Source organism: Triturus cristatus, chromosome 3_1, assembly GCF_964204655.1.
Source record: "Triturus cristatus chromosome 3_1, aTriCri1.1, whole genome shotgun sequence".
Classification (NCBI taxonomy): Eukaryota; Metazoa; Chordata; class Amphibia; order Caudata; family Salamandridae; genus Triturus; species Triturus cristatus.
The window spans coordinates 404,911,107-404,923,350 of record NC_140583.1 but is presented as its reverse complement, the minus strand read 5'-3'; the positions used below and the strand labels follow the sequence as shown (position 1 = coordinate 404,923,350).

General features: G+C 51.1%; 1 protein-coding gene across 3 annotated transcripts in view; it reads left to right on the top strand.

Annotated features, from left to right (window-relative positions):
• Positions 1-12,244, top strand: part of DMXL2 (Dmx like 2) — a 2,034,639-nt gene that overhangs the window by 1,027,393 nt on the left and 995,002 nt on the right. For all 3 annotated transcript variants that reach the window (XM_085644194.1, XM_085644192.1, XM_085644193.1), the window contains exon 25: positions 11,487-11,678. In XM_085644194.1, the coding sequence (XP_085500320.1) occupies positions 11,487-11,678 (192 nt within the window). The remainder of the gene's footprint in view (positions 1-11,486; positions 11,679-12,244) is intronic.

Genomic DNA, 12,244 nt, shown 5'->3' with positions numbered 1-12,244 from the left:
TATGAGGCATATTCGGCGGAGATGGAACCTGTGGTTGATAAGTCATTAAGTCAAACCAGGTATCCACCACTCCTCCGCCGCCTCACTTGAGTCCTCACCTAGCTCGCCCCAACCCTTAGGGGCATGTTCTTTGCTAGGTCACGGAGTAGACAGGGCAGAGACTCCGGAGGAAGGGCCCTGCAACACTGCCTACCTCTCCTTGCTGATGGTGTCAGGATCCGGTCTAGACCCACGTCGCCCGCCTGTCACTTTCTTCCATGGTGATCGTTGGTGTTTGCGGGACATCTGCTGGCACTCAGAGATATCTGGGATGTCAAGGTGTAAGAGGGCGCAGGCCTCCGTGAGAGTTCGTAGCTGATGCAGTGTCCCTTCATACCTAAAGATGATGCGAAAGATATGGCCCCAGGCAGAGGAGTCTTCAGGCCGGCCACGTGGAGTAGGCCGCACTTATGGCGCAGCTCGTGTCCCAAGCCCACTGCAGATCCTAAGGCCGCAAATCTCGGATGTCAGCTTCGACGATTAGGTCGAGGGACCGGTCACGGAGCCGCAGCCATCACCGCTCGTCCGGGTCGAAGTCCTCACATTCCGGTAAGTCGAGGCACAGTAAGAAGAAGTCAAAGAGGCGACATCGCTCTTCTGACTCCCCTCGCCGGTCGCGTGACTCGGCAGAGGGTTCGGGTGGCACCACCCGCGCGGCTCCGTCGGAGCAGCGGGAGTCGCGTCCGCCCCTATGCCCTCCGGTCCCTGGGTCAGACGCGACTCCGGCGGAGATCAGAGACTTCCTCGTGGCCATGAGGAGTCTGGCTCGGACGTCAACGCCTGCCGGCGCGCCTTCGGGCCCCACAGGCTCGACTGGGAGGCCTAGCGAACCGGCGGCTCCGGCCCCGGCGCCGTCATCGACTTCGGTCCCGACGCCGTAGGCCCCGTGGGATCCAGGCCTGGATCCCGGTCGACGCTGGTCCACCTTACGACCCCTCTGCCGGCGCCGACCCCTCCGGTGCAGCCCCCGGTGACGCCTTCGGACGACGCCATACCCAGGTTTAGTCCCGGTCTGGGCCCGGCGCCGTATCCTGCACCGATGGATGACCGGTTCATCTTCCGCCCGGCTCCGACCCTTCCACCTGTATACCAGGAGTCGGATGATGGGGACGACTGGGAGGGGTCTGAGGACCCTCTGGCACAGCAGTGCCAGTTATCTCAGGACTGGGCAGAAGAACTGGGGGATGCCAGTGGTCTTGACACCTCCCCTGACACTGGCTTCATCTCTCCTTCCTCCGTGGCTACGGAGGAGGGTGCTACATATTCGGTGGTGCTGTGCAAGGCAGCCGAAACCCTCGGGCTAGAGCTCCCTGCTGTGGCCATGATGACTAATCTCCTCACTGAAGTGCTTCAACCGCCAGTAAGCTCCTCTGCTGCAGTTCAATGAAGCACTGACCAACGTTCTGATGGGCACCTGGTCCAAGCACTCCACAGTCCCTCCTGTGGACCGGAACGTGGCCCGGCGCCATCGCCCTGCACCCGGCGACCCCAGTTTTCCGTCGCTGCACCCCACCCCCGAGAGCCTGGTTATCCAGGCCTCTACCTCCCAGAACGCCTTCCGTCCGCTCCCTCGGATCGGGAATCCAAAAGGTTGGAACAGTTTGGGAAGAAGCTGTTCTCCTCCCTTAGTTTGGGGTTGCGGTCTTTCAACACCGCGTTCCTTTTGGACCATTACACCCATTCCTTGTGGGATACGGTGGCGGACGTGCTGCCCCAGTGTTCGGAGGAGGCCCGGACACGGCTAGCCCAGGCTCTTTCCGAGGGGCAGGATGTGGCACGGTATTCAATCCGATGTGGACTGGACACAACGGACCCGCTAGGCACTGTAATTGCGACCACGGTGGCGATTCGTCGCCACGCCTGGCTGAGATCCACGAACTTCTCCGAGGATGTCCAGAGCACCCTCATGGACATGCCCTTCGATGGCCGTTGCCTTTTTGGTGACGAAGCGGATAGCGCTGGAGCGCTTTAAGGACTCCAGGGCCACGGCCAAGTCCATGGGCCTCTCGGCCCCACGCCGGCAAACTTCCGCTTTTCGTCCCTTTCGTGGCCAAGGAAGGGGCGCCCCCTCATGTCCGTCTAGCCACAGGCCGCAGAACCAGCCTCAACGCGGACGTGGATTCCGCCGAGGCGGAGCAGGGGGACAACAAACCGGTCCGTCCACATATGCCCCAGCAGCATCCGCCTCAAAGCCCTCCTAGTCCGAGCTTTCAGGTACATTCCACTTCAGTGGGAGGCAGAGTTAGCCATCACCTGCTCCACTGGATTACCATCACATCGGACAGGTGTGTGCTGCAAATCGACTGAAGGGGCTACTCCCTCCCCTTTGAGGCGACCCCTCCAGCCATGCCACCGCAGTACCACCGCATGTCTGGGGGTCACTTGCAACTAATACAGGAGGAAGTTACGTCCCTCTTGGCCAAGGGGGCCATCAAGCGCGTTCCTGGCCCAGAAGTAGGTCGGGGTTGTTATTCCCATTACTTTCTGGTTCCCATGAAGGGCAAAGGAGGCCTACGCTCTATCTTGGACCTCAGGAGCGTCAACGCCTTCCTCCGGAAGGAGAAGTTCAAGATGCTCACCTTAGCTCAGGTTCTGGCTGCCCTAGACCCTGGAGACTGGATGGTAGCGTTGGACTTGCGGACGCTTATTTCCACATCCCCATCCTGCCGGCCCACCAGCGTTACCTGCGGTTCACGGTAGGCCACGAGCACTTTCAGTTTACCGTTCTCCCCTTCGGCCTCACCAGTGCCCCTCGGGTGTTCACAAAAGTGATGGCGGTGGTCGCAGCTCATATGCGCAGATTAGGGGTTCCAGTCTTCCCCTATCTCGACAACTGGCTGTTGAAGGCGGGCTTGCCCCAGGCAGTCGTCTCCCACCTCCCACCTCCAGACTCCGGCCAACCTTCTGCATTTGCTGGGGTTCTCCATCAACGTGCCGAAATCGCATCTGAGTCCCTCTCAGAAACTCCTTTTCATCGGAGCGGTTCTGGACTCGGCGCAGTTCCGGGTCTATCCTCCGGAACCGCGGGTTCGGGATACTCAGGCTCTGATTGCGATCTTTCAGCCTTTATCCCAGGTTTCGGTCAGGTTGGTACTGCGGCTACTGGGTCTGATGGCCTCCTGCATCCTGCTGGTACATCACGCCAGGTGGCGGATGCGGGCTCTGCAGTGGGACCTGAAGTTCCAGTGGGCCCAGCATTGGGGCAACCTGTCCGACCACGTCTTGATCTCAGAGGGAACTGCAAGACAGTTGCAGTGGTGGCTCACGGACCGCGATTGGTTCAGTGGCAGATCCCTCTCCATACCCCAACCGGAGCATGTAGCGGTGACGGATGCGTCCCTCCTGGGATGGTGGGGGCCACATGGGAGAGGCGGAGATCAGAGGCCTCTGGTCTCCGGCTGAGTCCGGGCGATCCGGCTTGCACTGAAGGCATTCCTTCCCTCTGTCCGGGGAAGTGTAGTGCAGGTGTTCACGGACAACACCACCGCCATGTGGTATTGCAACAAACAGAGCGGGGTGGGGTAATGGACCCTTTGTCAGGAGGCTCTCCGCCTCTGGACATGGCTGGAACATCAGGGCATCACCCTGGTGGTTCAACACCTGGCGGGCTCTCTGAACGCCAGGGCGGACAAACTCGGACGTGGTGGTGCAAGGCCTCTTTCGGCAGTGGGGAGAGCCTTGGTTAGATCTACTCGCCAGCGAAGAGAACGCGCAATGTCAGCAGTTCTGCGCGTTGGAATTTCCAAGGCGGCACTCGCTCGGAGTCGCTTTTCGTCACAAGTGGAGTTGCTGTCTGTTGTACGCCTTTACGCCTATACCACTTCTGCCCAGAGTGCAGAAGAAGATCAGGCGCAACCGGGCCCAAGTCATCCTTGTGGCTCCAGATTGGGCACGAAGATACTGGTATCCTGAGCTACTCAGTCTATTGATCGATCCCCCGGTTTGACTGCCTCTTCAAGAGGACCTTCTGTCTCAGCAGCAGGGGACGGTCCTCCACCCGAACCTGTCCAGCCTCCACCTCCATGCGTGGATGTTAAACGGCGGCAGTTGATGCCATTTGACTTGCCTCCTGAAGTCTGTAATGTTATTCTGGCAGCCAGGCGTCCCTCCACAAAATCGGTAAACGCCTTCAGGTGGAACAAATTTGTGGTATGGTGCACAGCAAAGGCTGTGGATCCCCTTTCTGCCCCTCTTTCTGAGGTTCTCCTCTTTCTTCTTTCCCTGGCCCAGCAGGGCTGTGCTCTGGGCACCCTCCAGGGATACCTTTCGGCTATTTCTGCTTTTTTACGGTTTCCTGATCGGCCTTCTCTTTTTAAACCCCCTGTTGTTTCTCAATTCTTTAAGGGCATTACTCACATGTTTCCTCCTGTCCCTTTCGTAATGCCTCAGTGGGATTTGAATCTAGTGTTGGCCTATCTGATGTGCGCTCCCTTTGAGCCACTTCATAATTGTCCCCTTCGTCTTCTGACTCTTAAGACTGCTTTCCTGGTTGCCATCACCTCTGCTAGACGGGTGAGTGAGCTCCAGGCTCTATCTTCTAAGCCCCCTTTCCTTTCTGTCCATCCGGACTAAGTTGTTCTCAGGACTCGTCCTTCCTTCCTCCCTAAGGTGGTAACTGCCTTTCACATCGGCAGTCTGTTACACTGCCCACCTTCTTTCCGCCTCCGCATCCCTCGAAAGAGGAAGAGAGGCTCCACCGTCTGGACCCAAAACGGGCGCTGTCCTTCTATCTGGACCGCACAAAACAGTTCCGGGTGGACGACCAACTCTTTGTTGGCTACGTGGGCGCTAAGAAGGGGTGAGCGGTGCACAAGCGAACCATCTCTCGGTGGGTCGTTTTGTGTATCAAGGCCTGTTATTCCTTAGCTAAGAAGGAACCTCCTGTGGGGCTGAGGGCCCATTCCACTCGGGCCACAGTGGCGACCACTGCCCTGGGCCGGGGAGTCCCCTTGCAGGAGATTTGTCAGGCAGCAACGTGGGCCTCGCTGCACACGTTTGCCAAACATTATTGCCTGGACAGCCAAGTCCGGAGAGACGGCTTCTTTGGCCGTTCCGTTCTCCAGGACTTCCTGGTGTGATCTTAGTTTGCAGACCCACTACCGGGGTTGGTATTGCTGGGGTATCTATTCCAAGGTGAGGAATCTAACTAACGTGTTTCTTTCAGATGAACAAGTTACTTACCTTTGGTAACGATATATCTGTAAGAAACATTAGTTAGTTAGATTCCTCACCGCCACACCCATGCTCTCCGTTCTGCGAACCGATATCTAGGGTTAAGGTCATCCCTTTCAGGGCCCTAGATTTTTGGCACCAGTGTCGGGCTCTTGCATGGCTCTGCGTTCCTTGCGCGGAAAGCTATGTACAAGAACTGACGTCAGCGCGCGATGGTGGCAGCGTCTAAGTACTCTGACGACGTCATCCTGGAGATCACGATGCCGATGACGGACGTGGAGCCGCAGACGACGCCTAGCGACGCGCAAGGGTATTGCTGACGAAAAATCGTTCCTGATCCAGCCTGACGCTTGGGGATATTCTAAGGTGAGGAATCTAACTAACTAATGTTTCTTACAGATATATCGTTACCAAAGGTAAGTAACTTGTTCTTCCGCCTCTGTCCAAATTCCTCCTGTCTCCCTAACCGTGCACCCCAACCTCTCAGGCTCACATCCATCTCTAGCACATAATCCGGAACACATCTGAAAATGTCATGGTCATTCCAAGCCTGCATATTGTCCAACCACCAACTTAATTCTTCCTTCGCTTTTGCACTCAGGAAAATCCTGTCCCCATACCAAAGCCCTTTTCTCAAGGCATCCCCTTTCAACCTCTGTAAAGCTCGATAATGTAGAAGACCCGGTAAAATTACCTATATTGAAGATGACAACAGACCTATCATCTGTGCCAAATCTCTTAAAGACAGAAACTCATTCCTCAACGAATGGAAACTCTCCTTCCTTACTATCTTCATCTTCTTCTCTGAGAGTTGTAAAATAATCTCCCTCATATACATCTAGAAATCTAAGAACTCAAACTTCTGCGTTGGCTCCAAAACAGACTTCTCTCTGTTTACAATAAATTCTAAGCCTTCCATCAAACCCCTCACCTGCACTAGATCTTCCTTTAGTCTCTTCAGCTCCTGATACATTATCAACACTGTGAGAAGTTGGCCTGATATATGATGTCACTAATTCTAGTGTACACCTTGTATCAGTCCAAACAACCCTTATGTTGATTGGTTGTAAAGTCAACCTTATAGACCAGCTATCCTAGTGGTAGCATGGACAAGAGCAGTCTTAGGCTAAACTCTGTATGGCATGTGAAGCCAGCTGTTATACTATATGTAATCCCTTGAATACCAAATGAAAGGACACCACAACAGATATATATAAAAATAGAATGTATTTATTCTAGTCAAACCCTCAGCACTCTTTATGAGATTCGAGGTAAGTACAACACAGTCTTATTTAAGCATACATTAAGTCAAACAGGTAAGTAATACAGTTAGGCCCTAGGGGCCACGCAAACCATATACTAAGTAAGTGGTATAAGAACCACTGTCACGAACACAGGGTAGGCCTAGGCCTAGGGAATCGCTGGGGCTACACTATACTACCAATTGTTAGGAAGTGGCAGGCCCACGGGATTCAGGTGCAGAGTGGAAACACTCACGCGTAATGCGTAAAAGTCGATAGAAATAGAAGTTATTTAACAGTTTTAGGACACTTCTGGAATAGCTAGGAAGTCGAGACTTGGAAACTAGACCCTAGGATAGTCAATACCCTTGTGAGCACCGGAGTACTCAAGTTACCTAGCCCACGGGCTGCGGGTGCATAGGTGTGAACTTGCGTCTGGTTTCGTCGTGGACTCCTATGGATGCCTGAAGGAAAGTTGCTGACAGGCAGTCAGTGAAGAGTGTCCGGTGGATCCCAAGGATTGAATCAAGAAGGAAGGATACCTGCAAGCAGAAGGGACAGGGTCTAGGTCACCAGCCAGGAGCCGGGAAGGAACCAGGAAGGAACCAGGCGATGTCGTGAAGATGCAGGTGAAGAGGTGAAGCTTGTCGCAGCAGCCACGGGTACCAGGAGGCGTCGATGATGACCAGGACCAGGAGGTGAGCTGTCCCACGAAGGCTCTTGCTGTCGGCGATGTCGAGTTAGGACCCAACATGCCTTGGCAAGCGGAACCCACGCAGAATGGAGGACTTGCTTCTGGTGCAGACCAGGAAGGTCTGGGGTGCTTCTCTTTCACAGAGGAGCAAGATGAAAACAAAGGTTCGTCGTCGTAGAGGTCACTAGCCAACGGGCCAGCAACCGGACAACACGTCGAGCAACTCAGGTGCAGAAGGGCCCCACGCAGAACACGTGAAGTGTGGGGAGCTGATCTTCTTTGCAGATGGTGCTCGGGATGGGGGCTTCTCAATTCCCCAAGCACAGCTTTGAGGAAGCCTCGAAAGTCGCGCTAGTCAGTTACTAGCCACTTTTCCCAAGTCGCCGGTCCCACGTCCCTCGTCGCCTCCACGGGTCTCCGCTTCGCTGCAGATGTGGATCTGGGTCAGAGGTGTCTGGAAGTCTCGGCACTGGTCAGTCTCTGCAGTCGTCCCTCGTAGGATCAGTCTCAAAGCAAGCAGCGGTCACTGGATGGTGCCTGGTTGCCCAGGGTGGTCACTCCATGGCCACAAGGGAGATTTCTTCAGTCTTCTTCCTGAGGTCGAATGTCGAAGGTCCAGAGTTTCTGTTCAAGTTGCAGATTAAGGTTAATCTAATTTAGCAGGGCTCAGCTAGCTACTGATATACTGGGCTAGTGGGCTGGGCTACCTGCAAGGGACCAGGAAGGGGGGTGGCTACACCCCCTTTCCTTTGTCCAGTTTCGCGCCAGAGCTGGGGCTGGAGTGCCCCAGCACCGGTTTGAACTGGACTATGCATGGAGCACCTTGTGTGCCCCAGGCATGTCTCATTCCTTTCAGCCCTCCCTGCCCCAATACACTAAAGTCTGTCTGGGGAGGTGCTAGCACCTCCCCAAGCAGGAAACCTATTGTCCAGGCCTCCCTGGCTGGGAGGGCTCCCAGCTGCAGGAGGTCAGACTCGTGTCTGTGGCAGTAGCATCCATTTTGTGATGCTGAGGTTTTGATCAGAGTTAAACAGCAAAGTAGGATTTTAACATGTCTCTCCCTCTAGAAGGGAGGAATAATATCCTCATCACCAGAAATGGTATGGGGGTATTATTCCAAAGTGTTAGACACCTTACACTTTATGTTTTGATAAAGCCAAACCATAGTTACCATAACCGTTTAAGATTATAAGGCACTTTAAGAGTATATGGTAGGCGATATCATAGAACAGCTATAAGGACATGGTTCCGAAAGCTGCAGACAGCCTAGGCTCATGCTAGAGCACCATCTCACATGTTACCAAGCACTCTGCCTCCAGGATTGTTAAGGCCTGCCATAGGAGTGGCTCACAGGTACACATGTGTCTATTTTAAGGGTAGATATAGGTATACTATATCTAAGCAAGGGGTGATTACACGACCTTGCCCCAGCTGAGTGATCAGCCAGTTTTGTCTGATTGGAAGGCCAGGCCAGGGGTGGCATAATACATGCTGCAGCCCCTGGGAGGCCTAGGGTACACCTATGCCCCGGGTACCTACGGTACACTGTACAGGGTCCAATAAGGTGACCCTTACCAATTGGGTATGTACCTAGGGTACATGGAGTCCATTTTAAAGAGAGAGCAGACAGCCTGAGACCCTGAATGGCAGGATCTCAGGCCAACTAAGTCGAAAAACCAGCTAGACACTAGGCAAAAAGTTGGGGGTAACCATAGTCAGATATCCACCTTCCTACACACACTATACTCCAAATACCCTTTTCTCGAAAACCTGGAATTACCACTTTCATCACCTTCGTGAAGCACCAAGGGGATGTTTAAAGTCCAAACGAAAGACATCGAAATTGGTACAAATGGCCTCTCCAATGGATCTACAGAAACCTCCGACTCTTCTTCCGAATAGGAATAGTGAAGTACGCATCCCTCAAGTCTAACTTCAACAACCAATCGTTCCTTTGCAACAGATCCCTCAGCCAATTAAATCCCTCCATTTTGAAATGCCTGTAAACCAAATACTTTTTTAACTCCGAGGTTTTTCACTGGTCTCTAACCTTTGTCCTTTTTCCTGACCAAGAAGATTGTACTTTGGAAGCACTTTTCTGCCTCTTCTATTTCGTTCTACATCATCCTTCTGAATCATTGACTGTCTCCAAGTCTACTTCCTTCCTATGTTCTTCTGTTATCGTCAATTCCCTTGGCTCTCCTGTTTGATGCTGCAACTCTACAAACTCCATCATAAACCATTGAATCGTTTCCAAAATCCAGGGGTCCCGTGTTATATTTCTTTACTTGTTCTTGAAATTTCTCAACGACCCCTACTTTCCCTTGGAAAGAACCAGAAATTATCCCCATACTAGCCTTGGAATGCTGTTGAACTCTGGCCCCATCCTCGAGAAAAGCTTCCCCTTCCAGCTCTCCCAGATCTTCTCCGACTAGGAAAGACACCTGCTGAGGACTGATAACCTTTTCCTCCATACTAATTGTAGTATTGGGAACTTTGTAACCCTCGGCCAGTAGTGGGTCCCGTTCTACTGGGACTACAAAAAACTCCCCTACCAAAAACTCTTCTCATGTTTGATTGAGCCTTATCCAGGGTCATAAACGTAGTTATGTAATTTCCCAGGCTTTTTACCAGGCTCTCACCACATAGCAAGCCTTTAGCATCTTCACTGGGCTCTCTCGGAGCCATGTTCCTTTAACTTGGGACTTATCTTCATGAATATAGCCTTTCTTTTCTCCGCCAGCAAGCCGGTGTTCACATTCCCTAACATTACCGCTTCTCGTTGACTCCATCCTCTGATTAACTCCACATCTAAAGAAGTCTCATTAGGATGGACCTTCTCCACTATCTCTAAAATCCTGACTAAAGGGCCCAATACATCCATAAGTTTGTCCTGACATATTTTCAACAAGCGCACCAGACCCATCTTAGGATAACCTCCCTAGCCGAATCGAAGAACTTATCAACTCAGGATCCAATTTGGGTGTACTAGACACCTTTTCCACAATAACTGACCTAGAGTATTCCACTCTCATTACCCGCCTCACCTTCTTTTCCAAAGGTCTGTGTATCCATTCCTTTATGAACCTACCCACATGGTCCATCAGTCACCACTCCTAGGATGACTAATACCAAATGGGGAAAACATTTCCTCACCCAAAGGATCACTGAGTACCTCTACCTTACCTTCACTCCCAAATTTCTGAAACTCTTCATCAAAAACATCTTCGTGTTGTAATATGTGCTCATCCCACTTTTCACCTCCCTATGTCAGATAACTTTTTCCTTTATACTCTCTTCTCCATGTATGCCGCAAAGGACACCTCTCCTCTGGGTGCTACTAAGGACACCCATTCCCTGTGTGCCACAAAGGACACATCTTATTTTGATAGAGTTCAAACTATCCTTTGTTCTTTAACCCTTCTCCAAATGCTTCGTCTTTCTTAACTTTTGACCTCTTTCCTTATCTCCTCCTTCTTTGACAGGAAATAAAACTCCTCACCAGACTTCAAGTCTATTCTCTTCCTATTCTTTAAAATACTGTCAACTGGCTCCTGCACCTTACTCCTCAATTCTTGCTGAACTAATCACCACACTTCTTCCTTACTGTAAATCACACCAGATGTCTTCATTCTGCCACGACTCCAAACCAGTAACTTCATACTCAATAGCACTGGCCAAAAGAATAATCCTTAATATGCCTAATATCTATCCCTTAACAGCAAACAATGGAAAACCTCTTAATAATCTGCTTAGTCCAAACCCTCTTAAACCTTTCATCAGACCTTATCGCTAACCTTGCTCATTAAACGCTACCTTAACAAGTCCTGCTGTTACTTTGAAACTGGCATATACATTCCCCGATATGCGTCAGTGTATCCTCCATTACCTACATGTATTTGGGCCCAATTCAGAATGATGCCCAACTCTTGCGAGATTCCTCGCGTGCACCATCAAGGCTTCCTCTCCTGCTGTGCAACAGCGCGTGAGTAGGCACTCTTCCCTGCTCTGCTGCCTGCGCCCAATTCTCACCGGTAATACTGTGTGCGCTTGTAAAGGGTTTTTACTACAGAGTCCTGTATTATTTTATTGTTTGGAAGTTCTTTAAAGGTGCTGCGAAGTGGTATACAAAGATGTTATGCATAATGGTAGCCTCCGGTCTTGAAATGAATTCCAAGGGTCAAGTCTCACCCATGCAAAGATGTGGTACTGGGATGAAAAGAGACGCAAGTTCGTGTTCAGCAAATATTGAAATCAATCGTAACTCGTTGTTTTAATACTGTGAATGTATATGAGTGCAGGTAATGTAATATTTAATGACCCTGTTTTTTTCTCTACAGGAAACTACTGTTAAGCAACTGCAGTCTCCGCTTCCATTGCCAACAACACTACCTTTGCTTTCAGCAAGTATAGCAGCAACAAAGACTGTCATAGCAAATCCGGTTCTGTATTTAAATAATCATATCCACGATATTCTTTACACTATAATGCAAATGAAATCACCGCCTCATCCTGAAAGCAGAGATGTAAAGGTAAACTACTGAACTTGATGTAAATTATATTAATTATGGTATTATGAATATTAACATTTAATTTTAATTTGGAAACATTTTTAGTCTCAGTGCAACATATTATGTTATCTCTGATGCAACAATGACTCCCCTCTTTGTTCATGGGTAGAAATAGAGAACGTGAAAGATGTAATCTTTGCACCTAACAATGACAAACTATGGCCTCACGAGGTTTGAATCTGCAAAATAGCTATGTACTAAACCCTTTATGTGATTTGGGAAAGTGCCACCATGGCATGCTGACATTAGATCATTTCTTTCTGCGCTAGCAGCGCAGTGCTGGAGAACTATCCTATTCTCTTTTTGACCATCTTTTTAAAACAAATGTCTTTATTGTTTCGAGCACCTTTCTCCCAGTGTGCTAGGGACATGTCCCCTTACAAGCCCACAGGTTTTAAGCCTTGTTGGGGATGCCACTGACATATGTCTGTTTCTGATCCCCACTTGGTCTGTCTGCGGTCAGACCATGACTCTAGGGCTGTGCCCACTGTCAGTCGATGCACCCGAAGGCAATCCAGGAGCGTGAG